This window comes from Perca flavescens, chromosome 2 (assembly GCF_004354835.1).
Source record: "Perca flavescens isolate YP-PL-M2 chromosome 2, PFLA_1.0, whole genome shotgun sequence".
Lineage (NCBI taxonomy): Eukaryota > Metazoa > Chordata > Actinopteri > Perciformes > Percidae > Perca > Perca flavescens.
The window spans coordinates 12,614,936-12,641,156 of NC_041332.1; the positions used below are offsets into that span (position 1 = coordinate 12,614,936).

At 42.0% G+C, this 26,221-nt stretch overlaps 4 protein-coding genes across 5 annotated transcripts; 3 read left to right on the forward strand and 1 right to left on the reverse strand.

Annotated features, from left to right (window-relative positions):
* Positions 1 to 1,917: 1,917 nt before the first annotated feature.
* LOC114564303 (actin, cytoplasmic 2) lies at positions 1,918 to 5,960 on the forward strand. Its single transcript, XM_028591565.1, has 7 exons — positions 1,918 to 2,024; positions 3,141 to 3,266; positions 3,390 to 3,629; positions 4,174 to 4,420; positions 4,526 to 4,717; positions 4,883 to 5,064; positions 5,309 to 5,960. The coding sequence occupies exons 2-7, from the start codon at positions 3,144 to 3,146 to the stop codon at positions 5,450 to 5,452; spliced, it is 1,128 nt and encodes a 375-aa protein (XP_028447366.1). The 5' UTR covers positions 1,918 to 2,024; positions 3,141 to 3,143; the 3' UTR covers positions 5,453 to 5,960.
* A 1,153-nt stretch (positions 5,961 to 7,113) lies between these two features.
* LOC114564075 (actin, cytoplasmic 2) lies at positions 7,114 to 10,594 on the reverse strand. 2 transcript variants are annotated; one of them, XM_028591243.1, is made up of 6 exons: positions 10,355 to 10,594; positions 9,564 to 9,810; positions 9,264 to 9,455; positions 8,915 to 9,096; positions 8,572 to 8,669; positions 7,114 to 7,144 (listed from the first exon to the last, which is right to left on the reverse strand). In XM_028591243.1, the coding sequence occupies exons 1-6, from the start codon at positions 10,586 to 10,588 to the stop codon at positions 7,129 to 7,131; spliced, it is 969 nt and encodes a 322-aa protein (XP_028447044.1). In that variant the 5' UTR covers positions 10,589 to 10,594; the 3' UTR covers positions 7,114 to 7,128. The 2 variants fall into 2 exon arrangements, with proteins under 2 accessions (XP_028447044.1, XP_028447036.1); XM_028591235.1 differs by lacking the exon at positions 7,114 to 7,144 and having other exon boundaries at positions 8,511 to 8,669.
* A 1,427-nt stretch (positions 10,595 to 12,021) lies between these two features.
* fbxl18 (F-box and leucine-rich repeat protein 18) lies at positions 12,022 to 18,476 on the forward strand. The gene is made up of 7 exons (XM_028591210.1): positions 12,022 to 12,253; positions 13,838 to 14,035; positions 14,243 to 14,592; positions 15,768 to 15,903; positions 15,998 to 17,076; positions 17,582 to 17,800; positions 17,891 to 18,476. The coding sequence occupies exons 1-7, from the start codon at positions 12,200 to 12,202 to the stop codon at positions 18,045 to 18,047; spliced, it is 2,193 nt and encodes a 730-aa protein (XP_028447011.1). The 5' UTR covers positions 12,022 to 12,199; the 3' UTR covers positions 18,048 to 18,476.
* A 1,188-nt stretch (positions 18,477 to 19,664) lies between these two features.
* ptcd1 (pentatricopeptide repeat domain 1) lies at positions 19,665 to 25,712 on the forward strand. Its single transcript, XM_028591223.1, has 8 exons — positions 19,665 to 20,481; positions 20,561 to 20,701; positions 21,998 to 22,216; positions 22,310 to 22,411; positions 22,610 to 23,281; positions 23,705 to 23,821; positions 24,229 to 24,411; positions 25,244 to 25,712. The coding sequence occupies exons 1-8, from the start codon at positions 20,005 to 20,007 to the stop codon at positions 25,487 to 25,489; spliced, it is 2,157 nt and encodes a 718-aa protein (XP_028447024.1). The 5' UTR covers positions 19,665 to 20,004; the 3' UTR covers positions 25,490 to 25,712.
* The last annotated feature ends 509 nt before the right edge of the window (positions 25,713 to 26,221 follow it).

A 26,221-nucleotide genomic window follows, 5' to 3' on the forward strand; every position in this document is an offset into this window, starting at 1 on the left:
CCTGCTAGCTTCTTCCATATACGGTCTTAGAGCCAAGAGCCAGGCCTGTGAACTTCTCTGACTGTGTGAGTGAGCAATGCAGGGAGTGTGTACATATCCGTGCATGTTGTAATGCATGCATCAGTCACGCACGGCACCTAGTAATGAAGTGAGTGTCAAGAAACGTTGAAAAATGTCTATCAGTGAGGAGTTTGTGTACAAAATTTGGTGATACCTCCCTTTCTACATATAATTCTGTGGGTACTAGTGAAGGATACAACATCCACACGCACACATACACACAGAGCACGCACAGCCTTAAAAAGGGAGATTCATTCATTTCCTCAGACTGGTCACATGACATGAGCAATGCATTCTTCCCCCACATGTGACTAGCTCCAACATCTCCTTATATGGACGTCATCCAAAGGAACTCTTAAAGGGATGGTTGTCCTGCCTTGTGTCTGTTTGGTGTGTGTGTGTGTGTGTGTGTGTGTGTGTGTTTTAGTGTCTGTCTAGAGCAGGATAATCCCACTCTGAAAAGCTAATTCCCTGATCAGCTCATTCACCCCCCCTTCTATCCTTAGTGTCTCTGTGTGGTCACTTCCCGTGTGCATCTGCAGAAGTGAAGCACTGTGAAACCTACTTCCTGTCAAGTTTGGTGAGCCAGCTCCCATATATCCTTATTAGGAACACATAGAGCCAGTGAGAATTCCTACTGCAAGTTTATGAGTCTTTGTCTGGTGCCCTTACTGAGTTAAAACAGCACCTCCAACTAAAGTTTATAAAATGAGCTTTGCATAAAGACTTCGAAGTGTGTTATCGGGAAAATAAATAGATTGTCTAAAACAGTATTTCAGGTTGGACCTTAAGCCTTGCGTTACATATTTGTGTGTGTCAATGAGTGTGTGTCAATGAGCAGGTGTGTCTATCATTATCAAAGTGAGTCAGATTACTCAATACTAATTTCACAGTATGCCTCACAGTTCAATTTGACACCAAATATAGGTATGTTCTGGAAATGAGACACCTGTCAAGCAAGGTTAATCTGCCCCCTCCACTCACATAAACATTACAAGTGATGAGAGATAAGAGATTCACTGTCACTCTGCCCTGCGTGTGTGTGTGTGTGTGTGTGTGTGTGTGTGTGTGTGTGTGTGTGTGTGTGTGTGTGTGAGTGAGAGAAACTGGTATGCCAGGGCCGACGTGTTAATCAGGGTTTTCACAGTGCTGTCAGTGACCCTGAGATTGTAACCACCCCATGTCCTGGCACAACTAACCACGAGTATCTGCCTTGACTTTGCAAATGCATTAGCACAGTGCAATTCAGTTCTGTTGTTTTTGTGCTTCACTTTAAATTCATCATGGACCTGTTGTTTTCCTCCTATGCACAAATAAAGAACATAAGACAATTGCATGGGTATGTTAATCAAATGTGATTAAAAGTTTGCGTCATCACTGAGAAAATGGGGGCCCCTTGCCAATGTGGATGATGTCAGGGATTAAAACAATAGGCTGGACTGACTTGCATCAAAATGTGCGCATTAGCTCAATGTAGCAATATTAAAATTAAATAAAAGCCCATAGCCTATTTCAACTTGTTTCGTACTCAATAAGACTGTGATGTGAAGCCAGAGTTCTGAGATTTATTGTGTAGCCCATCACACTTGTGTATCACCCCCATTGCAATCATCATACAGATGATACAGATGATGAATGATCTACAAATGTGTTTAATTGAACACTGAACAACCCCATGTTGATAGTATTGATAGTAGCCTATATAGGTTATTTGTTGTGTTGCCTGTCCCCTCCGACTTGTCAGAGCGCAGGACGGTATCTGCATGCGCCACACCCAGTGGATGCGACTGGACCAATCAGAGGACGCCGTGCAGAAAGTTTTCCTTTTATGGAGAGGGGATGCAGCGCGAGCTGTGATAAAACCCTGCAATTTATTGGCCTCCATTGCAGTCAAGCTCAGACATCCTACCGGAGTGTAGCGTTCAGTCACAGCCCTTCTAAGCCGATAACCCTCCCTCAAACAGGTAAGACAACTGCTGAAAAAAGATGAAAGTTTTTGGGGTTTTTTTTGTCACAGTTTAAATGCATTTCTTTAACAAAATGTGAACGTAATGTTTAGCAACCAAACTGAATGTAGTCGGCATGTTAACGTTAAGTTATGATGTGAGGTTTTCTGTGTGACTTCCATCAGGTTGAAGCAACCTTTTGGAGCTGCTAATTTAAATTCCCTCGATCACGTAACGTTAGCCTGCCATTCATTCCGTTTCTGACTAGCACCGTTACAGTTTAAAGGGCTGCTTCCAGTAACAATAACGTAATAGATGTGTCTCCATGCTGTCATTTATGTTTAACACATGGTGTGAAATAACCACCGTGATCCGTGCTGTCATCACTTCATCACTTTAACAAATCAGACTGCGTTCAAAAAGCTTGACCTTCTCGTTTACATGTAAGCATCTGCTTTGGCTCGGTCCCCGGGTTCGGTGTCTCCGATTTCACAGGCAGATGATTGCAGATTAGACGGATTGAATTTAAAACACTTGGTGTTAACTCAAATTGCAGGTAGGTGGCTGTGACATTAGGCTACAGCTAAGAAGTAATTTGACAACCGTTAACGTTACATCTAACAAATGTCAGGTAACGTTAGAAGTTGGTTTTCACATAGCCTAACCTTGTAACTATGGCTGGTCACGACTCACGACAACGGTACACCTGATGACTGACATGACAGCGGATGGAAGTTCATCCATCTCAACTGTTAAACTGCTGTATTAAAGCTGGTGTTGGAGATGTGTGGATGCTTAATTCAGTTATGACTCCGGTGAAGGGAGTGGCCGGTATCGGTGTCGTTTGAGGTTTAACGACACATTGGGCGGCTTCACGGGCCGGGCTGCCGCCGTCTCCTAAGCTGCTCTCACTTTTGCCTTATATGGCCATGGCCAGACAGTGGGAGAAACCGCCTTTGTTTCTCAGCTCTGGAATTGGACTGGGACCTGCGCCACTGCGACATCCAGCGTCCATTTGTCATAATGACAAGGCTTTAACCTAGTGGATGTTTGCCAGATGTAACGCACAACTGTCACGGAGCATCAGTTTTAAACTGTTCTCCCCCTTTTTCATCCCTCCTCTTCTCTGTCCAGAAAATGGATGACGAAATCGCCGCCCTCGTTGTTGACAACGGATCCGGTATGTGCAAAGCTGGCTTTGCAGGAGATGATGCTCCGCGTGCTGTGTTCCCCTCCATTGTTGGACGTCCAAGACATCAGGTACAGTTTCTTCATAAATTATATAAATTGATAAACTATGAATAACAAAGCTTGTAAAAACTGTCCCACATTTCTGTTCACTTTTGTCTTGATTTTAACTTGTTTTCCTGTTTTCTTTCAAAGGGTGTGATGGTTGGTATGGGCCAGAAAGATAGCTATGTTGGTGATGAGGCACAGAGCAAAAGGGGTATCCTGACCCTGAAGTACCCCATTGAGCATGGTATCGTCACCAACTGGGACGACATGGAGAAGATCTGGCATCACACCTTCTACAACGAGCTGAGAGTTGCGCCCGAGGAGCACCCCGTCCTACTCACAGAGGCTCCCCTGAACCCCAAGGCCAACAGGGAAAAGATGACCCAGGTAACGAGGGCTTGACACACTGACATTTCCTCTCAATCGGGAAACCCACTCCGCTCACCTGTAGGGCTCCGCAACGGGAAAATGTGTTGCCGCTCAGGCATCTCTTCTTCTGCTCAATCTGTCCATTTCCTCCTGCTCCTTCAATCTCCAGGTTTCTTCTATCCTGTGCTGATCTTTTCATCTCTGCGGATGCTTCAGGTGTCTATCTCGCTTCACTGTGATGCATCAGGAATGACTTGTTGCAGCATGGTTACCGCTGAGTTCAAATTAGGCTTGTTTTAGACCGACAAGCATCTAACTTCACTGGTGTTTCTGCATGATGCAACCAATGACGGTAGAGCAGGTAGCTGCACTCATACTGTACAGTCAACGTGACCAAACTATAAAGTATAGGTTATTGTATTGATTGGTTTTTGTATGGTATTAATACTTAAAACAGGACTGTGTGCTGTGCTTTTCTCGATTCTGACTGTACTAACCCGCACTAGCTTACTTCAAGTTACTTTGACTCACTGACTCATCTCTCGTCTTCTCTGTCCTCCAGATCATGTTCGAGACCTTCAACACCCCTGCCATGTATGTGGCCATCCAGGCTGTGCTGTCCCTGTACGCCTCTGGTCGTACCACTGGTATTGTCATGGACTCTGGTGATGGTGTGACCCACACAGTGCCCATCTATGAAGGCTACGCCCTGCCCCATGCCATCCTCAGGTTGGACCTGGCTGGCAGAGACCTCACAGACTACCTCATGAAGATCCTGACTGAGAGGGGTTACAGCTTCACCACCACAGGTTGGCACACAAAAAAAAAACATGCTGATAATTGAAGCAAGGGAAAACTTACAAGGAAAAAAAGAAAAAACTGGATCTGACTATAAAATGTCTTTTGTTTTACAGCTGAGCGTGAGATTGTGCGTGACATTAAGGAGAAGCTGTGTTATGTTGCACTGGACTTTGAGCAAGAAATGGGCACTGCTGCCTCCTCTTCATCCCTGGAGAAGAGCTACGAGCTGCCTGACGGACAGGTCATCACCATTGGAAATGAGAGGTTCCGTTGCCCCGAGGCCCTCTTCCAGCCTTCTTTCCTTGGTAATAAATATATTTCAATCAGTGCACTAGTTGAAATATACTTATGTACTGAGTTTGATAACACACATAGAGGGAGTTAACTGTTAGGAAGCATAGGGTAAGACGGGAGTAGTTTTTAAAGCATGTGGAACACAAACTTACAGTCTACTTTACACCCTCTCACAGGTATGGAGTCTTGCGGTATTCATGAAACTACCTTCAACAGCATCATGAAGTGTGACGTGGACATCCGTAAGGATCTGTACGCCAACACTGTGCTCTCTGGAGGTACCACCATGTACCCTGGCATCGCTGACCGTATGCAGAAGGAAATTACTGCCCTGGCACCCACCACCATGAAGATCAAGGTATATCTCATTCTCATTACTGTGACTCTCATCCTCCCTGGGGCAATGATTCAAAAATGTTTCCAGAAAGCTCTTTACCTCTACTGCCACTCAGTGGCCAAACATGCAATATAGAGGCTCTCTGCTCATCTTTTAGCTTCTCCTACATTTAACTGTAGACTTGAAATATCTGCAGGATTTCAGTGCATTTGCCAATAGATGTTGATTTGACATATTTTAACTCTTATTTGATGTTTTTTTGCAGATCATTGCTCCCCCAGAGAGGAAGTACTCCGTATGGATCGGTGGCTCCATCCTGGCTTCCCTGTCCACCTTCCAGCAGATGTGGATCAGCAAGCAGGAGTACGATGAATCCGGCCCCAGCATTGTCCACAGGAAGTGCTTCTAAAAGACTTGTCAGTCCGCTTCCCCAAAACACACACTGCTACAAACCCAAACGACTGGCTCTGCATACATGCTTACACCAACACACTGGTGTATGTTGAGCCCACAACACTTCCCATTTTCCCTCATCACTATGGCTATAGCACCATGCCCCCTGATGGGGAGAAACTCTGCAGGAAGTACAGAGCGGCCCAGGCGGTGTGAATGTGTGAGGAACATGTCCATTGTCGTGTTTGTGTAGGTCATTTCAGATGTGTTTGTTCACCACCTTATTTGCCTCTATGAAGGTTTATTCTCTGGTTGGGCCCACTGCCCAACAGACGTGTAGTATTGCTTATGTAAATTATGTAATCTTTTGTTTTTGTACTTTCAGCCTTAAATGATACTTGGTCCAGTTTGTTTTTGTCATTATGCAAAAGACAAAGCTTCTACCTTGTATGAAGGTTTGTGCATGGGGCTTCAAGCCTCTGGTGTACACAACAACTTAATAAAGCGCACATGTCTAAAATTCCGGTCTGTCTACTTGGTGTTTATTCAGCTTGGCTCACAAATATTAAAAGAAATTCATATTGATCATCCCAGGATTTGTATTGTATCACACACTTTAATCTTTGGGTTAAAAAGATATTATATTTTTTTTAGGCCTTTATAGACAGCTGAAGAGATTTAATTTGTATGTATGGGTACCTGTTCTACCAGGTGAGCTACCCAGGCACCCTACATAGTGCTCTTTTTCTTTACAGCACTTATGACACTTTACAAAAAAATGCACATACAATAAAGAAGTTGGACACATGTCGCACACAAGATTCAATGTCATACAAATAAATAAAATGAAGGATGGCTGAATTGGCTGCTTCAGTTTCAGGGCCCTGGTATTGTCACACGTCATGGCTCACTAGGACACTTGAGCAGAACAAAGGCATCATTATTAGTGTTAATAAAACCTGTGCTTTTACTACAATAGCAAGTCAAGTCTTCCACACATCAATATGTCTCTTCAGTTAACTGTTGGATGAAAGTCACGCAGGAGTTGATTGAGAAGTTTCTACGGAAATTGAAATACTTTTGGTCCATTGAGAGAACATGAGGAAACAATTATCCCTGTCCACCATCATCCTAGTCCCCCAAAAAACCCTCCATCATAGGATTAAATGACTGCAGGTCTGTCATCATGAAATCCTTTGAAAGACTGGTGTTGAGCCACCTGAAGGACATAACCGGACCCCAGCTGGACTCCCTGCAGTTTGCCTACAGGGCAAACAGGTCGGCAGATGATGCTGTCAATATGGGACTGCAATACATCCTGCACCACCTCAACTCCCCAGGGATGTATGCCAGGATCTTGTTAGTGGACTTCAGCTCAGGGTTCAACACCATCATCCCTGAACTCCTAAAAGTTCACCCAGTTCTCAGCGCCTGCCACCACCTGTCAGTGGATCATCAGTTTCCTCCAGCAGCATGTCCATCAGCACTGGCGCACCACAGGGGTGTGTCCTCTCCCTGCTGCTCTTCTCCCTCTTCACTAATGACTGCACCTCAAAGAACCCGTCTGTAAAACTCCTGAAGTTTGCAGATGATGACACCACCATCATTGGTTTGATCCAGAATGGTGATGAGTCTGCTTACAGACAGGAGTTGGAACAGCTGGTCCAATGGTGCAATCAGAACCACCTGGAGTTAAATCCCAAGAAGACTGTGGAGACGACAGTGGACTTTAGGAGAAGTATATTATATTATAGTATAGTATATTGTATATTTTTGTAAATTTGTAGATTCTATTGTTATACTGTATACTTAACAATATTTTTGTTTAATATTTCTTACTGATTAAGTGACCTGTGAGTGTAAAGATAAGAGTTTAGGTAGAGCATCACTTCATTGTGAAACTTTTTGCCATAGTACCATCCTGTGGACAACTAAATAGGATAAGTAATCATAAATCAGATCTTATCAATGACTTTGTAGAATAGACTACTAAGAAGTCATAACTGCTGCAGGATAATATTTTCACTGTCATTTCCCAGTAATAAATATTCATCACAGGTTTTGTGAAAATTTGACAAGAGCGGGACTTGTTTTGTCACCATCCTTACACACCGTTCTTTGTTTCAAAAGCAGACAACCTTGCTTAACATATGTCCCCACATACTGGCTCCATATTTACTTCCTTTTTTAACAGCGGAATTAACATTTTAATTAAAGGGGCCAATTCACTTTGGATAGTAATCTTGTATAACAGTATTGCAAAACTACAGAACTAGTTTATAGTTTGGTCATGTGTTATATTGAAAAATGAACAAACGAGCATTTAGAAATAAATAAAGCTCTTTGTGTCTGTAAATGCTTGTTGGTTTATTTTTCCGTGAAATTTAAGAACCCAAACAGTAAATATATATCTACAAAATATAACAAAAATATTTGCTAAATTTGATTTTTGCCAAGTTTGGCCAAAAGTATGTATATCTGTTTTTCATAAAGAATCTGAAAAGTATATTAAAACCAGTAGTGAAAGTAGCCAAGTACATTTAATCAAGTACTGTACTTAAGTATAATACAGACACCTGTACTTTACTTTTACTCCACTACATTTCAGAGGCAAATACTGTCATTTGTACTTCACTACATTTATCTGACAGCGACAGTTAGTAGTTAAGTAGTAGGTTCAAGATTCATGTTATACAAAAACAAAATATATGCTGTTTATTAAGTATGATGCATTATAGATTGTTATAGTTTAAACTATCAGTTGGATAAAAAACTGTTAATTAGCTAAATGTATGACCAGATACTACAACATAAAATACTGTTTACACAGTAATGCATACATAATAATAATAATAATAATAATAATAATAATAATAATAATAATCATCCAATAATGTAATATCATTCTGCTGCCTAATGAGTACTTTTACTTTTGAAGCTTTTCACAAATGTAGCTGCTGTAGCAGAAATACTTCTGTATTTCTACATATATACATATTTCTACATTCTAATACTTTTAAGTAAGTAAGTTTCCTTGAGGTCTATCTATAGAGATATATTTATTTTACGCAAGTAAACTTGCAAGTGGTTTAAAAGCACTTTCTACAAACAATGCTGGGGCCGGATTCATCGTACTCCTGCTTGCAGACCCACATCTGCTGGAAGGTGGACAGGGAAGCCAGGATGGAGCCACCGATCCATACAGAGTACTTCCTCTCTGGGGGAGCAATGATCTGCAGAAAAACATAAAATAAACAGTTAAAATATGTCAAATCAACATCTATTGGCAAATGCACTGAAATCCTGCAGATATTTCAAGTCTACAGTTAAATGTAGGAGAAGCTAAAAGATGAGCAGAGAGCCTCTATATTGCATGTTTGGCCACTGAGTGGCAGTAGAGGTAAAGAGCTTTCTGGAAACATTTTTGAATCATTGCCCCAGGGAGGATGGGAGTCACAGTAATGAGAATGAGATATACCTTGATCTTCATGGTGGTGGGTGCCAGGGCAGTAATTTCCTTCTGCATACGGTCAGCGATGCCAGGGTACATGGTGGTACCTCCAGAGAGCACAGTGTTGGCGTACAGATCCTTACGGATGTCCACGTCACACTTCATGATGCTGTTGAAGGTAGTTTCATGAATACCGCAAGACTCCATACCTGTGAGAGGGTGTAAAGTAGACTGTAAGTTTGTGTTCCACATGCTTTAAAAACTACTCCCGTCTTACCCTATGCTTCCTAACAGTTAACTCCCTCTATGTGTTTGTTATCAAACTCAGTACATAAGTATATTTCAACTAGTGCACTGATTGAAATATATTTCTTACCAAGGAAAGAAGGCTGGAAGAGGGCCTCGGGGCAACGGAACCTCTCATTTCCAATGGTGATGACCTGTCCGTCAGGCAGCTCGTAGCTCTTCTCCAGGGATGAAGAGGAGGCAGCAGTGCCCATTTCTTGCTCAAAGTCCAGTGCAACATAACACAGCTTCTCCTTAATGTCACGCACAATCTCACGCTCAGCTGTAAAACAAAAGACATTTTATAGTCAGATCCAGTTTTTTCTTTTTTTCCTTGTAAGTTTTCCCTTGCTTCAATTATCAGCATGTTTTTTTTTTTTTGTGTGCCAACCTGTGGTGGTGAAGCTGTAACCCCTCTCAGTCAGGATCTTCATGAGGTAGTCTGTGAGGACTCTGCCAGCCAGGTCCAACCTGAGGATGGCATGGGGCAGGGCGTAGCCTTCATAGATGGGCACTGTGTGGGTCACACCATCACCAGAGTCCATGACAATACCAGTGGTACGACCAGAGGCGTACAGGGACAGCACAGCCTGGATGGCCACATACATGGCAGGGGTGTTGAAGGTCTCGAACATGATCTGGAGGACAGAGAAGACGAGAGATGAGTCAGTGAGTCAAAGTAACTTGAAGTAAGCTAGTACGGGTTAGTACAGTCAGAAGCGAGAAAAGCACAGCACACAGTCCTGTTTTAAGTATTAATACCATACGAAAACCAATCAATACAATAACCTATACTTTATAGTTTGGTCACGTTGACTGTACAGTATGAGTGCAGCTACCTGCTCTACTGTCATTGGTTGCATCATGCAGAAACACCAGTGAAGTTAGATGCTTGTCGGTCTAAAACAAGCCTAATTTGAACTCAGCGGTAACCATGCTGCAACAAGTCATTCCTGATGCATCACAGTGAAGCGAGATAGACACCTGAAGCATCCGCAGAGATGAAAAGATCAGCACAGGATAGAAGAAACCTGGAGATTGAAGGAGCAGGAGGAAATGGACAGATTGAGCAGAAGAAGAGATGCCTGAGCGGCAACACATTTTCCCGTTGCGGAGCCCTACAGGTGAGCTGAGTGGGTTTCCTGATTGAGAGGAAATGTCAGTGTGTCAAGCCCTCGTTACCTGGGTCATCTTTTCCCTGTTGGCCTTGGGGTTCAGGGGAGCCTCTGTGAGTAGGACGGGGTGCTCCTCGGGCGCAACTCTCAGCTCGTTGTAGAAGGTGTGATGCCAGATCTTCTCCATGTCGTCCCAGTTGGTGACGATACCATGCTCAATGGGGTACTTCAGGGTCAGGATACCCCTTTTGCTCTGTGCCTCATCACCAACATAGCTATCTTTCTGGCCCATACCAACCATCACACCCTTTGAAAGAAAAACAGGAAAACAAGTTAAAATCAAGACAAAAGTGAACAGAAATGTAGGACAGTTTTTATAAGCTTTGTTATTCAACGTTTATCAATTTATATAATTTATGAAGAAACTGTAGCAATCTGTTTTAATAGGTTCCCAGGATACATTATCACATACAGAGCAGATGGGGAAGGTCACTGGCTAACGGTCGTTTTAAAAGTTGAAAGCCACTTTCTCATATTAACAAATGTGTATGGTTACAGAACTATTGCGCAAAACAAACAAATGCTTAATAAGATTACGAATACTATCAAAGCTTAAAGCCCTCCACCCCACAGATTTAACTTCAAACGAACGCTCTTTTTGGTTCACCATACCGGATGCAATTTTCAAGAAGTTGGGAGGTATTAATTTTTTATTGCGATGTGATTATGATTTATGTAAACTGCCAACGAAATTATCAGATTTTCACCAGCAAGTTCTCCTCTATTGGAATTTGATTTTTAAACATAATTTTACTCCCCAGAATACACCCCTATGGAATAACAGATACATTTTATCCAATAGGAAGTCATTGTTTTTAGGTACTTTTATTGCGTGCAAATGTTATATCAGAGATGAGGCCTCTGTGTTGAAGGTGTCAGTTTGAACAGCAAGCAGTTCTCTAACAAATTTGTCAAGAGTGTATTATGTATTAAATATTATCCTTTCCAACTGAAAAGAAAATATGTTCTCCGAGATTACAGTGACAAGGAGGCTAGAAAGATTAGGAAACGATCTCTATCGTATCCTGTCCCACCAAAAGCTAAAGAAGTGACATTTAAAATATTGAATGATATTTATCCTTTAAACCACTTCCTACATGTAAAATTTAATTGGGAGAGTAACTCCTGTGTTTTCTGTGAGAGTGATATTGAGACGGTCGAACATATTTTTTTTCCGTGTGAACCGATTAATGAATTGTGTCTTTTCAATACTGCTTCAATCTAAAGATATACTGCTACACCCATTAAACGAAATGTCAATTAAAGCTGGAATATTTTTAAAGGATAAAAATATATAATTCTTGTTTAATATCTTGATTGAGCACTGTAAACATTTTATCCATAGGTGCAAATATTTAAAAGTCAAACCTCACATTAATGGTTGGAAGAATGATGTTAAGCTTTTTGTTACATCTTTAAAATACATGACAGAGAAAAACGCTGAAAGACTTATATTTGTTGGACTTACATTCCCTTATGGACTAAAAAGACCCCTAGCATCTTATTTTATTTTTATTTTTATTTTCTTTAGTATTATTTGCAATATTTATTTCTCTACCTCAAAGCTGTTGACACGTTTTGGACAAATGTACTATCACTTTGTGCCTTGATTGTTTGTACGATTGTTATATAATAGAGTGAATTAAAAAAAAAAAGAAAAGAAGAATCAAGTGTTGCCCATTGGACCGACAGGAAGTATGTCCGTCACTGACAGACTTCCGACATTGTGCAGCAGCAAACGTGATCCGTCCTGTCAACGGTTTTTACACCGCCTGTGGTTCAATGTAAGCGGGTTGGTCGGAACATGAAGGCTGGATGAACATCTGAAATACAATTTAAAATCCTGCTAATCATGAGTGGGACCATGAGAGGGATTTCAGAGGACATGGACCGACAAATTGTACAGGTGGGTAAACCGAGAAACCTCGACAACGCATTCATAGTTAACGGTAACGCCGTGCAGAGCAACCGAACCAGCTAACGTTAACGTTAACGCTAACTAGGTGAGACCAGGCTTCACCCAAATTTCTGCTAAGTTTTTCTAACAAGTTTGGGTTAATACGCGTGGTAGAAATGCATGTGGTTTGGTGTCTCCTTTTTATTAACCTGCTAAACAACAATAATAATATTTTGTATGTGAGTGGACAGGCAGGCAGAAAGAATTAATAATGTGTTTAAACACGTAGCTATGCACTTTGCTGCAAAGTGTCTTGTATCTTGAAAAAGCTACATCTTTGAAACATTCATATTTTTTACTTCCTAATCGGCCAATGTTACGTAGTAATTGCATTACCTCCTAATAGGAAATATTGCATTGTTAATGCTTAAACTATAGCGTTAGTTAATAATTAAACTGTATCCAGAATAAGACAATACGCAATATGAATGAATGTCATTTTATATTGTAATATTGATATCATTATGTTAAATCTTCTCAAAAATCACTTGAGAAAAAGTGTATGGATACAATAACCAGAAATTAATGTCTGACTTTGGCATATCCAGCAAATTAAATACTGACAGAATACCTGACATTGATGCAAAATTATATAAAAATCCAGTGATGCCATAAAGCAGTCAAGCTGATTGATTTGCAGCATTGCCTTCAGTGGTTTAATAACGTAAGCAGAGACATTAAAGGTCCCATGGCATGAAAATTTCACTTTATGAGGTTTTTTAACATTAATATCTGTTATTGTTAGCTATGGTCCCCCAGTGGCTAGAAATGGTGATAGGTGTAAACCGAGCCCTGGGTATCCTGCTCTGCCAATGAAAGCTCAGATGGGCTGATCTGGAATCTTCTCCTTATGAGGTCATAACAAGCAAGGTTACCTCCCCTTTCTCTGCTTTGCCCGCCCAGAGAATTTGGCCCACCCATGAGAGAGAGACATCATTGCTTTCAAACGAGCAAAGTGGCAGTTGGTCAAGTCAACACCCCCACCCTCCACCTTGCCCCCCCCCTCCCCCCCCCCTCTTTACAGCTACATAGACAGCCCAATTACCCATTTTTCAGAGTTTGAATCTGTCGGCGCTATGTCCCGAGATCAGCCCTCCCTGTATCTAGCAGCAGGAGCAGCGCCGCATCAGACTCGCTTCTGGTGTGTAGGACACAGAAAAATCCACGCAGCTGAGACACAACAGAAATGCCACGCTCGCAAGACGCGTGCAGTGTGTAACCGGCCTTAGGGGACTACTAAGGCCTATATAAAAGCATCTAAAGAGCACAATGTCATGGGACCTTTTAAAAAGAGAGCTACCCCAGTATGAATGATAGATCGTCCATCACCCAGCCATAATCTAGTGTCTTGATGACAGCTTTTCTGTGTTGGTCCTCAATAACAAAATGCCAAGAATAAGTCATTGCTACCAGACATTAAGACAAGATTTGTAGCATCTTGTTATCTTGGTAATTCTTTCCAAAGGTTGACTAAACACACAAAGAGTCTAAACGCACTTGACTGTCTTTGACACTGTTTGTTGTCTGTCTTAGGCTGTATTTGACGAGGACACAATATCATCTACCTCGGTGGGAATGTCGGATTTGTCCGATGAGATCCTGCTGTGCATCCTCCGTCATGTTCCGGTGTGTGACCTGGTGCGGAACGTGGCAAACGTCTGCCACAAGTTACACACACTGTGCCACGATAAGACCCTGCTCACAAACGTCAGCCTGTCTGAGGAGTATCTGGTAAAGCTCTTTTAACGGAAGAGGCATCATGTTTCAAGATTGTTTCAGTGAAGATCTCTATCACAGTTTTCTATTAATCTTTAAGTTCATGCACATGTGTGGAACTTTCTGTAAATTTAAAATACATTTATTTGACACAGTGGAATCCTTGTTGCATTTTAACAGATGGAAACATTTAATACAAATGTATTCTTTTGTTTCCTCCAGGCTGACGATCTACTTGTTCGCCACGTATTAAAGCAGCTAGCCAATCACGTGCAGTCTCTCAGCCTGAATGGTTGCTACTGGCTGTGTGGCTCTACAGTGGAGCTTCTTGCTCGCTGCAGAGGAGTGACGCACCTCGATGTCACCGGCTGTCGCCTCACTTCCCTGCGTCTGTCCCGTCTCCTCTCCTCCCTCTCTCTGCTCAGATCACTTGCTTTTGATGTGACGCCAGGCTTCAACTCTGCTCAGCTCAGTTCAGAGGCGGTGGATTCACTGAGCCGCCTGTCAGAGCTCAGACAGACCCTATTGACACCGAGTTATGGTGTGGTGCCATGCTGTGCCCAACTCCGCAAGTACGATTACTGAGATTTCACATGAGGCTGGAGTCCAGAATCACTCCTTATTTGGCACACAGTACACTATATATTTAATTGTATCCATTTTTATGTGATTAAGCAGATACCAGCATGCACCATGTAGTGTCCATAGGAATGTAAAATTCCCAGAATGGAGCAGAACACTTAAGGCCGGCTACACACTGCCTGGTGGCGTGAGCGTGTCAGCTGCATGGCGTGTCCGTTTTTATTTCGGCTCCCATGTTAACAGGTTAGAGCTTACACACCGCCTGCGTGACACGCAAGTCTCAGGCGCGACTCGAGCCGCGTAAGAGGCGTGCATGCTAGAAATAGAACCGACGCCTATTTTTCACGCAACACGCAAGCGTGTTGGAGGCGTTTCCATTCAAAATAGAATAGGAAAAGATGTTTATATGTCATTTTGACACAAATACATTTCATAAATGACATGTTGATGTTTGAAAGTCTCTGGGTTTTGACATAAATGCAGATATAAATGTAATTTAAAAAAATAATACTAAATCTTGATTTTCCAATATTGCACCTGTCAATACAGAACAAAATATTCTGTAGCCTATTTTGCCGTCAATACTGCCGATGTTGTCTTTGCTGTAATCAAATCAGTATATATTTATGTTTAACATGAAGTATACTACTGCTTGAGTGCAGTTAATCAATGGGAAACATACATGTGTACAGACAAGGCAGCAGCGCTACGTCAGACACGTTTCTGGTGTGCAAAGACCGAAAACGCCACGCAACAGAAACGCCACGCTCACGCCACGCAGGCAGTGTGTGGCTAGCGTAAGACTAACAAGACTAAGAGTCTACAGCCATGCTAAAGGCTCTGTTAGGTTTTACTAGGTAAATACTAACACATCTTAGTTTAGAATGCTAACATTAGCACAAAGTGCAGGTGAGGCAGATGAGAATGTCATTAGTTGGCAGGTATTTGCTCATAAACCAAAGTATTGGACAATGAGTGCTAGAGGAAAAGTAAAGGGCTCATCGACCAACATGTTTACAATCAATCTAATAGCTTTGGAGACATTTCATTAAAAACTACAAAAGGTAGTTTGGTTGAGTTTAGTGATGGAACTTCATGCATTCACATTGTTGTCACTGTTTTACTGCTACAATGTTGAATGTGTGTTTCTGTCTGTGCACTGCAGGCTGATGCTGCAGTTTGACATCTCAGACGTGACCAGAGAGGGTATCGGTGTTTGCTGTCAGTTAATGATGGGTCAGAGCAGTGTGCCACATTACCAACAGCTGGAGGAGTTCACTGCCAGGCTGGCTCCTGGAGAGGTGAGTTTGCTAGTCTGCATGTACATGTAATATACTGTATTCCAATGTATCTGCAGTATACACTGTGCAGTTTGTAATTTGTCTATGTCTCCAGGTAAATCAGACCTTGCTCCTGCTCTACCTGGCAGTGTTCAGCGTTCATGTTCCAAAGGGTCTCAAAGTTTTCCTTGTGTCGATTCCTGGCCCAAACCCTGCCCACTGGGCTGCTGCTCCCTCGCTGGCCCAGAGCTTGGGTCAACGAGGTGACCTGGAGGCCCTCCAGCTTCCTCGGTCCTGGCTAGATTCCTTGTCCCTAAAGCGAGCCCTGGAGGGAAACAGTCCGAAGCACCTGAGCTTCAGCCGCTGCCCAGCGTTGTGGCCACAGGTGTTCCAGTCATTGTTGGAAGGAGGAGTCAAAGACGCCACGCAGCTGACCAGCCTGAACCTCAGTGGGATCAACAAGGTCCTTTACTCAGAGTGCAGGAGTGTGGAAGATCAGCTGGTTCCTGACACAATGAGCCGGTTGGCAGTTGGCTGTTCCAACATTAAACACCTGAACCTGATGCACACACACTATCATCATGAAAACTCACCTGGGCTAGGTGCAGAAACACACCTGTGTGCCAGCTTGGCCAAACTCACACACCTGTGCTCTCTCACTCTGCCTGCCTGCGCTCTGTCAGACGGCTTGAACACACATCAGATCTCCACAAACAACACGTCTCCCTCTCCGTTGTTCCTGGGGCTAAAGAAGACTCCACGTGTGGGGCTCCAGAATTACAAGCCAGATTCAGAGTCTTCTCTGTCAGGGGACAGCACTTCAGGGCTCACTCTGCTCTTAGCTGGCTGCCCTTTTTTGGAGACCTTAGAGCTCATTGGTCCAGGTTTTGTCTCTGCACTGCCTCGGCTTGAGCCCTGCACTCGTGCCAGTGTGGAGCCTCGTGGTATGTGTGCGTGGGCACGAGGAGTTGGCGATGCACACTTGGCGGCACTTGAGGCTTTGCCTCGATTACGCCGCCTGACTCTGGCTGGGCTTCCTGGGGTCCTTAAGGGGACAGGGCTGATACAGCTGACCAGGCAGTGCAAAGATCTTCAGGTATTATCCCTTGCCAACATGGGATCACTAAAAACCATGAACTACACCCCGGCCTTGCTGGACACACTAAAACAGTGCACACAGCTTCAGGAACTCAGGTTAGAAGATGTCTTTGTGTACCCTTCATTTACCTTTAATACTAAACACTAACCATCAGACAGTACAGTCATATTTATTATTGTAGGTCCCTTTTAGTTAACAGATTGTCCCCCTTTCCAATAAAAGCATGTGTTATAAGTTAATTATAATATTTAATGTATTAGTTGAATTAATCAATTGATCCTAGTGTTGTTTTTTGTTGTGGCTTTTTTTTATTTATTTTTTATACAAAGAATTATAAAACCTGTGAAGATTTGGAATTAGCACGTTGTATTTTTTTTCTGATAACTATGGGAACCCCCAAACAGGCAAACCATAGTCAGATTTACAGTGTAGTGTTATGTTGAGTTTTGTTTTTGTTTTTCATGAAACGGGGTGCCTTATATTCACTACAAAAATATAGGGCAATACACCAGGTAGTCTAATTAAATTAAATGGAAGGAGTTTGTTTGCTCATCTTTTTAATTTTTAATTTATCGGACATTGTGTGTCTGTGTGTTTTAGGTTAGAGCAGCCCTATCTGAATGCCAACACATCATTCTTTGAGGCTTTGTCCTGCTGCTCTCGTCTGCAGCGTCTCTGCCTTATCTCACGCAGCGGTACCTTTGACCCATCGGCCGCAGAAACCTTCATGGAGCGATGCAGCCATGTCATCATGTGCCACATGTTCATGGGTGGCACCTTAGTGGCTTGTCGCACACTGCAGAAAGCTCTGCTGGACAGGTCTGTGCTTGTGTGTGTGTGTGAGGACAAACTCATGAAATACTAAATAGCCAAATCAATTCACCTTTTCTTGTGTTTTCTCTCTGTTAGATTTTCAGTCGAGCGCTCTGCCCTGAGTGTGGTCATCTATCCATTACAGCATGAAGACCTGCCTTCAGTCATCAGAGACATCCCACTAACACTGCTGGATAGGATTACTTTGTTCCAGAGCCACGTGGCCCAACCACCACATTCATCACCGTTGTGACATCACAAAAAAAGCTTCAGTGTGATTGGTTCTCAACAGCTGAGGTGCTCGGACCATTTTTATTCTGCAGGAAATAAAATTGACCAATTGAAAGACTAATTTCATCTGCACAATGATTTCTGATTGCGTGATTTGTTACATCAACAACTGTTTCCGGCTGCTCTACAACAACACATCAACTATGATTGTTTTATTTACACTACAGAGTAACGATGGTCTTCAAAGGGAAATTTGCTGGTATGGAGTTTTTCACACTTTTGTGCCATTGGGGCATCTCATAAGCAAAATTAATGTCTGTTACTACACCACTCTGCTACTTTGAAAATAAGTGCCAAAAATATAAATTAAGGGATGTATTTGTTCAGATACTTTGTACTGAAGATCTTAATCAAATTATGTTGTAATAAACTCCATGTAAATTATTTTTAATTCCTGTGTTCTGTGTACCGTTTGTCTGTTCATGTCATTTTTTAAATGCTCTCAACAGATACACACCAATGATCTACTGTTGGTGGTGATACCAATTCCCCACAGTTTTGCCATGTTGAGGAATAGTTCGAACTTTTGGAAATACACATTTGTTTTTTTACATGGGTACGGAAGAGGATTAGGGCCATATGTGAAAATGTTATTTGAGAAGTCAGAATTCTGAGATTAAAATCAGAACTCTGACTTCTCATATAACATTTTAAACTCAGAAGTCAAATAAATTTTATTCACATATGGCCCAAATCCTCCGTACATACAGTAAGTGATTTAAATCACTCATGTATGTATGTATATATATATATATATATATATATATATATATATATATATATATATATATATTGACCAATTGAAAAGAATATAGGTACATCGCCAGTATGTACATATACAAATAGTCAATACCAGAGGTGCATATACAGAGAAAAATATAGGTAGAAAAGTGTAGTACATATTAAGTCAAATGTGTCACCGGTACACGAGAAATTTTTCAAACGCACTTCCAATCTTAATTGCCTTCTTATTTTAAATGTCTCTTATAGTGTTGCCATATTGGTGCAGTTCTTGAAAGAAGTGCTCAAAGCTTGGTTTGGAGTCCGCCCATTTCTTATGGTGAATGTGGAATTTACCCAATAACAAGATTAATTGAACAAAATAAACAATATCATTGTCCATCTCATTGCCTTCAAAACAAATAAAAATATCTTTATCTTTAAATTGAATTGGTTGCCCAGTGTTCTGTCTTATAAGATGTTGAACATCTACCCACATGTTTTAGTATACATACAGTGAGAGAATAAATGACATTGTTTCTTCTTCTAGTTCACAGAAAGTACAAGAATATTCAATATCAAGTTTGAATCTCTTTAATGTCCTTTTTACTGGATATATTTTATGTAAGATTTTAAAAGAAACCTCTTTTACTTTGTTATTAAGACAGAATTTGTCACCAATTAACCAGATTTTTTTGCCAGTTCATTTCTCCAAAGATTGAAGCCCAAAGGAATCTTCCTGAGGGCAGAGTTACCTCTTGTATATATATTCTTATATACTGTCTATGCTTGTATACCTGATGTGTTTGGTTTAAGAACGGGGGAGTGGCGTAGAGATGTGAAGTCAACGGCACAGGCATATGGAAGTACAGGCAGGCATACTAATCTATCACCGATGTAGTCGATCGGAACGGGCCATCCTATCCAGAGAGATTAAGCGTTTCAACAATTAAACCGTTAAACCGTGATATGTTCAAACTTCATTAATGCCCTTGTTAAGTCATTTTAGGGACCACATCACCAGAAATGGTGCTTTGTAACTTTTGTTCGATATCTATTATTCAGGTCTTGTCTAGTTTTTGTGATTGAAACATCGTGGTGCGCACACAACATGACAGAACAGAAGCTACGCAGATGACCTCTTTCACTAGCAAAATAACGAAAAAGTAACGTTAATTAACTATCTTAAATTGCTAAATATGTTGACGTCCGTTGCTCGTTCGTGCGTGCGAAACGGGAGGAAAGTCTCGGTGTCTGTAGCTAACTTGTCCTGGTTTTCAACGGTTAAGAACTCGACAAGAACCCTGAATCTGACAGGGGGACAAGATTTGTCACGACACCGGTCACCAGGGCTCCTCGCACCGACCCCCTGGCAGCTGCTATCCGCCAGATCTGTGTCCCTATCCGCCGCTTCCCATGGGGGTACAGACCCTCTGGCCTCCCCTTCAGCCCCAGCCGAGAGCGACCCACCAGACCGGGAGAGCTTCGGCTCCCTTTCCACCGACATGTCGTCTAGGAGGTCTTTTAGAAAAACAAGCCCGTACATCCAGGATCTGCGGCACCGTGAGGAGGTGGACGAGGATGAAGACCCGGTGAAACCTCGCAGGAGGCCCGGGAGAACAAACACACCGTATTGGTACTTCTTACAGTGCAAAAAGCTGATCAAAGACAACAAGGTGAGTTCATTTGAGCTAATATGTCTGTCTTCTCACCTCCTTCTGTATATAATCCTAAACTTTATGTGTCCTCTTCCAGCTGCAGGAGGCTTTGGATGTGTTCAGCAGAGACATGCTGCAGGGAGAGAGGCTGCAGCCGGTGGAGTACAACTACACTATCCTGATAGGAGGCTGTGGTCGAGCTGGACAACTAAAAAAGGCCTTCAGGCTCTACAATGATGTAGGGATATTTTATTTATTCATTTTTATCGTGTTTGTATGTTCTGTAGCATTTTCATCAACATGTCAAATGTTCCAGATCTTAAAGTGAGTTTTATAGAATTTTTCAAGCCATAACCATATGTGTTATTTTTTTATTATTATTGATTTACTAGCTGAACTAATACAATAATTTGTTAAACCAGTTTAAAGATCCCGTGGCATGAAAATGTCACTTTATGAGGTATTTTAACATTAATATGAGTTTCCCCAGCCTGTCTATGGTCCAGTGGCTAGAAATGGTGATAGGTGTAAACCGAGCCCTGGGTATCCTGCTCTGCCTTTGAGAAAATGAAAGCTCAGATGGGCCGATCTGGAATCTTGCTCCTTATGAGGTCATAAGGAGCAAGGTTACCTCCCCTTTCTCTGCTTTGCCCGCCCAGAGAATTTGGCCCACCCATGAGAGAGAGACATCATGGCTTTCAAACGAGCTAAGTGGCAGATGGTCAAGGCCACACCCCCACCCTCCACCTTGCCCCCCCCTCCCCCCTCAATCTTCCTCAATAGCTACAGACACAGAAATGGCACATCCTAAGGAAAGCTCATTGTTGGACTGGCTCTAGTGGCTGTAATTCTGCACCAAGGCTGAATTTTGGGAAAGAGACTTCAGATACAGTATTAGGGGACCACTAAGGCCTATATAAAAGAGCTTCAGATACAGTATTAGGGGACCACTAAGGCCTATGTATAAGAGACTTCAGATACAGTATTAGGGGACCACTAAGGTCTATATAGAAGAGACTTCAGATACAGTATTAGGGGACCACTAAGGCCTATATATAAGAGACTTCAGATACAGTATTAGGGGACCACTAAGGTCTTTATAAAAGCATCCAAAGAGCACCATGTCATGGGACCTTTAAGAGAAGGAAGCTGTAGTTTGTGGTGATGTTATTATGTTGAATTGTAAAAACATCTTCATATCCCATAGGTTAGTACTTTTAGTTACAATTATATCAGAGTTTTCCTGAAATTGTATTATATTTATTTCAATTCCCAGTCCTAGTTTTAGTTTACATTTCCAAGTTGTACTTTTAGCGTACATTAATTATCTTCACATTTTCATATACACCTTTTTCAGATGTACATTTTTTGACACAAACACACATCTCAAGGTAAGCAATAATGTGTGTGTGTGTGTGTGTGTGTGTGTGTGTGTGTGTGTGTGTGTGTGTGTGTGTGTGTGTGTGTGTGTGTGTGTGTGTGTGTGTGTGTGTGTGTGTGTGTGTGTGTGTGTGTGTGTGTGTGTGTGTTGCAGATGAAAAAGCGAGGTCTAGAGCCTGCAGATGCCACCTACACCGCTCTGTTCAATGCCTGTGCGGAGTCGCCATCCAAACAAGCCGGCCTCCAGCAAGCGTTGAAGTTGGAGCAAGAACTCCGTCGTAAAAACTACCCCCTCAGCACCATCACGTACCACGCCCTTCTCAAGACACACGCCATGACCAACCACCTTCAAGCCTGTATTCACACGCTCAGGGTACAGCATGGGCCGGAATTTGTATATACGTGTTTGGAAGGTTGGTTTACTGAATTGTGTTAGATTTCTAAATGAGTTTGTGTATGTTTGCAGGAGATGCTGCAGAACGGCCATGCTGTAACTCAGGAGACGTTTCACTATCTGCTGATGGGCTGTTTGAAGGACAAACAAACTGGATTCAGACTGGCTCTACAGGTAGATGCATGATTTAAACCCACCTAACCACATTAGTATTGAATATTTTTGATAGTTAAGGCCCCTTTACACTGACCCAGATTGCAGCTGAGACCCCACTCACACAATACAATGAAGTGGTAATATATATAATATAATATATATTGTTATTGCACGGCACAGTCAATAGGTGCCTTACCTCTTTTGTTTCTGTTTCAGGTTTGGCGCCAAATGCTGAGGTCAGGGATTCATCCAGACTCAAAGAACTATAACCTTCTCTTGCGAACCGCTAGGGATTGTGGGATTGGTGATCCTGCCCTGGCCACTGACGTGCTGCTCAGGCCTGACCCGAAGTACGAGAAGGAACGTGTGTCACACGAAAAATCTGGGTCTGGACACAGGGATCTAATAGACATTGACGTCCTGGAGAGGCAGCTGTTTATCCAACCTGATCCACACAGTGACAGTCAGCAGGACGGCAGAGAGGAAGAGACCTACAGCAGACAAGACTCAACCCATTTGGTAGCAGTCAGACAAAGAGAAACTGTTTTGTTGCCTTCAGCTTTAGCTGGTGATTCTACAGCCCCTAACTTACTGGACCTTTTTGAGTGTAAGAGTGGTAGTGTGGTCTCCCTTGGCACCATGGATGGAGCATCAGATAGGCTAGCCCTCATCGGAGGAGCTCAAGGTTTCCTGGAGAAGATGGCAGCTAACCGACTTAGTCCAGACCTCAGAACTCTGACTCTGATGGCCGACACGATGGAGCCGGGTTACAAGTCTCTGCAGATGCTGCTGAAGGTTGCAAAGCAGCATAAAGTGAAGCTTGACGTTGCGTTCTTTAACTCTGTGATGCGCAGAGCAGCCAAAGCTGGTGACCTGGAGGAGGCAAAGGTACAGACACTTACCTTTAGCACTGTCTAGTCATGCGGGTAGTGTTGGTTCCATGTGGCCAGGTTTCTGCCTCCACCCAAATACAAGAAACAGTGACCCCATTAATAATCTGCTGTGAACCGTTTTCATAACAAAGACTTTCTTTTGGAAAAAAATTGTCCTTTTGAAAACTGTTGACAGTGTGTGTCCACCCAGAGCAACAAAAGACACAGTTTCTGGAAATATATTTTTCTGTTGATTGTTTTTATTTTATTTTATTTTTCAATGCTGTGAGCACCAGACACCAAATACAAAACCTGGGCAAATTAAACCTAACCTATACTATCTGCATCACTATAGTGAAAATATGGGTGTTTTTTTTTTCGGGTGAAGCGACCCTTAAAGAGTCTGTGCATATTTGTGATACTTTTCTTCTCTTTCTAGGCTGTGTTGAGTGTGATGCGACAGCGCAACGTAAACGTGGATGTACAGACATTCGGAAGCCTCGCATTAGGCTGTGAGCGACAGCAGGACGGGCTGCAGCTGCTGAAGGACATGGAGGTGATGAAACCCTAAACATATAAAAGTCAGAAGATGTGAAATCTCACGTCTTATTTGTATAATGAAAGACAGAAAAGTCTTCCATGTTGTGTCACCGCTGCTTTGTCTTATGTTGATGTGAACACCGAGAACATGGAAAGTGCTGAGTTTTAGCTGCACTAAGAGATGAAGATGAATTGTAGCATTGTCATAGGAAATACAACTGACTTGACTACTTAATAATAATAATAATAATAATAATAATAAACTTTATTGATTGCATACAGAGAGTGTAGCTCAAAGTGCTTTAACAACAAATTGGAGAGACCACAAAAAAATCCTTTTTATTATAAAACTAAACAATTAAATGAGCATCCAACAACAGACTTGAGAGATCTTTCCTTCATCTTTACACGTGTTTTTCACAGGAGGCGGGACTAAGGCCTAACGTCCACGTGTTTTCTGCTCTAATTGGCCGAGCAACTCAAAGACTGGATTTCGTCTACCTTAAAACAATGCTCAAAAGCATGAGCAGCATGGGGGTGTGGCCTAATGAGGTCATCATCAGGCAGCTGGAGTTTGCCTCACAATATCCTCCCAACTATAACCAGGTAAGAATACGTACAGTATCTACCACCAACTAAACAGTTCATACCTGAGCAAAAAATACCTGTGTGGATAGGTAGGTGCAGATTCCGATCACAACCATAGAACCCCAAAGACTGCTGTAATCTTCATGGCACAACAACTTTAGTGGAAATAAAGGAAATCGGTTTCAATTAAGTAAAAAAAAAAAAAGAACTGCAGAGGTTTCTCATTTCCAAAACTGTATTCTTGCTGTGGCAGTCAAAATGTCTAGATGTGTGTGTGAGCCATGCTTTAACTGAGCTGTTCAGATGCTTTTATTTTGTCCTGGGAATGGTTTGACGCACCGTAGGCTTTATTTGTGTAAATGTCAGTGACAACACCTCTAAACTACAGTCCAAACTGCACTCTCATCAGCTCTGTTTTTAGCCCCAGCAGGCAGTTGTTTTCAGCGGAAAAGCTCTGATAAACCCACTGTACGCCACCAGCACCTAGCACCAAAAATCAGACAAACACTGTTGGCGACAAGCTAGTGAATGTAATGGAGCATTTAGCTGCTTAAGAGACCAAATAAATTCATATCAGACTTGCCAGGTGGCCAGAACTCTAAATGAATGCTCCAAATCCTACTGTGTAAAGAGACAACTCTAATGCATAGACATAATGAATTAAAGGTCATAATTTCTCTGAGGTTTTGATCTTATTCCTTTGCCCCCAAGAGAAAAATCAGCTTTAAAAAACCAACACTACGATTAAAGTCATTCTTTAGATAAATGGTTTCTTGACTTATTCATATTTTTTTATGTTGCCCATCTCCTCCTGCTCCCCCTTGTCTTTCCTCCCTTCCATCAATCCCAGTACAAGTCCAGAAACAACTACCTGGTCCAAATCGATGGTTTCCGTGGTTACTACCAGCAGTGGCTGAGAGACATGCCTGCTCAGAGCACTGACGACGAGCAGGCAGAGCTGCAGTCTAAGACGGACACTGAAGTGCTGAAAACAGAAGCAGCAGATGGACTGACAGAGACCCAAAGAAACCAGAGAGCAGCAGCAAGGAGATATAATTCTCGTAACAAGGACAAGGCGAGCACCGCTGCTCTGTAACAGCACTCCAGAAAATAGCTTTCATTTCTCTCCTTGATCCTTCGTTGGTCTGTTTGCGTTCAGCTGTGTAACCCCGGATGGACTCTGGGTCAAAGGAGCCCATGGACCTTCAGTCAGTTAACTTAATTGCAGATGCATTTTTCTACAAAAATCAATGTTATTGTAAAATATATTGCAATTAAAGTAAAATTCAAGTACATGATGCTTGATGAATTAAACCTCACCTTGGTTGCCTCCTACATTCTATGTGATTTTGAAACCACAATTTAAGGGTCATTTTTCAAAAAGTGTCAGATCAGGTGTATCATTTTTTTTAATCCTTTTTTTCTCAAAACTGACTTTCTTTAAACAAAAATGAATTTAAAGAACGACTATTCATTACTTTACTGTCTATTGTGAAAAGTGTGAATTTGCAGAGTCAACCAGAATCTGATGGTGGTATATAATGACATCTAAAAGTACTGCTTGAAACTGAAATCACAGTGTTGCTTCCTTACAGTTTCATAGACTAAAATGTAACCGGACAAAACTGAAACGTATATGTCAGTAGTGGATTATCTGTGTAACATTTTCCTCAAAAGAAGAGTTAAACGTGATCTTGTTGTGCTTCAACAGAACAGTGGAAAGGATCTCTTCAGAAATAAAATATGGACGTATTATTTGATATTTTAAGAAGAGGCATGAAAATAAGTGTTACGTAATGTGGATGAATAAGATAAGGAAAATGATAAC

Bases quoted from the DNA above. Each gene is read 5' to 3' on its own strand.
- ptcd1 (XM_028591223.1), top strand. From the start codon at position 20,005: ATGTTGACGTCCGTTGCTCGTTCGTGCGTGCGAAACGGGAGGAAAGTC. The intron at 22,412-22,609 runs GTAGATGCATGA...TTTCTGTTTCAG, and splicing joins GATTCAGACTGGCTCTACAG to GTTTGGCGCCAAATGCTGAG. The intron at 24,412-25,243 runs GTAAGAATACGT...CATCAATCCCAG, and splicing joins ATCCTCCCAACTATAACCAG to TACAAGTCCAGAAACAACTA.
- LOC114564303 (XM_028591565.1), top strand. From the start codon at position 3,144: ATGGATGACGAAATCGCCGCCCTCGTTGTTGACAACGGATCCGGTATG. The intron at 3,267-3,389 runs GTACAGTTTCTT...TTTCTTTCAAAG, and splicing joins TTGGACGTCCAAGACATCAG to GGTGTGATGGTTGGTATGGG. The intron at 5,065-5,308 runs GTATATCTCATT...GTTTTTTTGCAG, and splicing joins CCACCACCATGAAGATCAAG to ATCATTGCTCCCCCAGAGAG.
- fbxl18 (XM_028591210.1), top strand. From the start codon at position 12,200: ATGAGTGGGACCATGAGAGGGATTTCAGAGGACATGGACCGACAAATT. The intron at 14,593-15,767 runs GTACGATTACTG...TGTGCACTGCAG, and splicing joins TGCTGTGCCCAACTCCGCAA to GCTGATGCTGCAGTTTGACA. The intron at 15,904-15,997 runs GTGAGTTTGCTA...CTATGTCTCCAG, and splicing joins CCAGGCTGGCTCCTGGAGAG to GTAAATCAGACCTTGCTCCT.
- LOC114564075 (XM_028591235.1), bottom strand. From the start codon at position 10,588: ATGGTTGGTATGGGCCAGAAAGATAGCTATGTTGGTGATGAGGCACAG. The intron at 9,811-10,354 runs GTAACGAGGGCT...TCTGTCCTCCAG, and splicing joins ACAGGGAAAAGATGACCCAG to ATCATGTTCGAGACCTTCAA. The intron at 9,097-9,263 runs GTAAGAAATATA...ACCCTCTCACAG, and splicing joins CTTCCAGCCTTCTTTCCTTG to GTATGGAGTCTTGCGGTATT.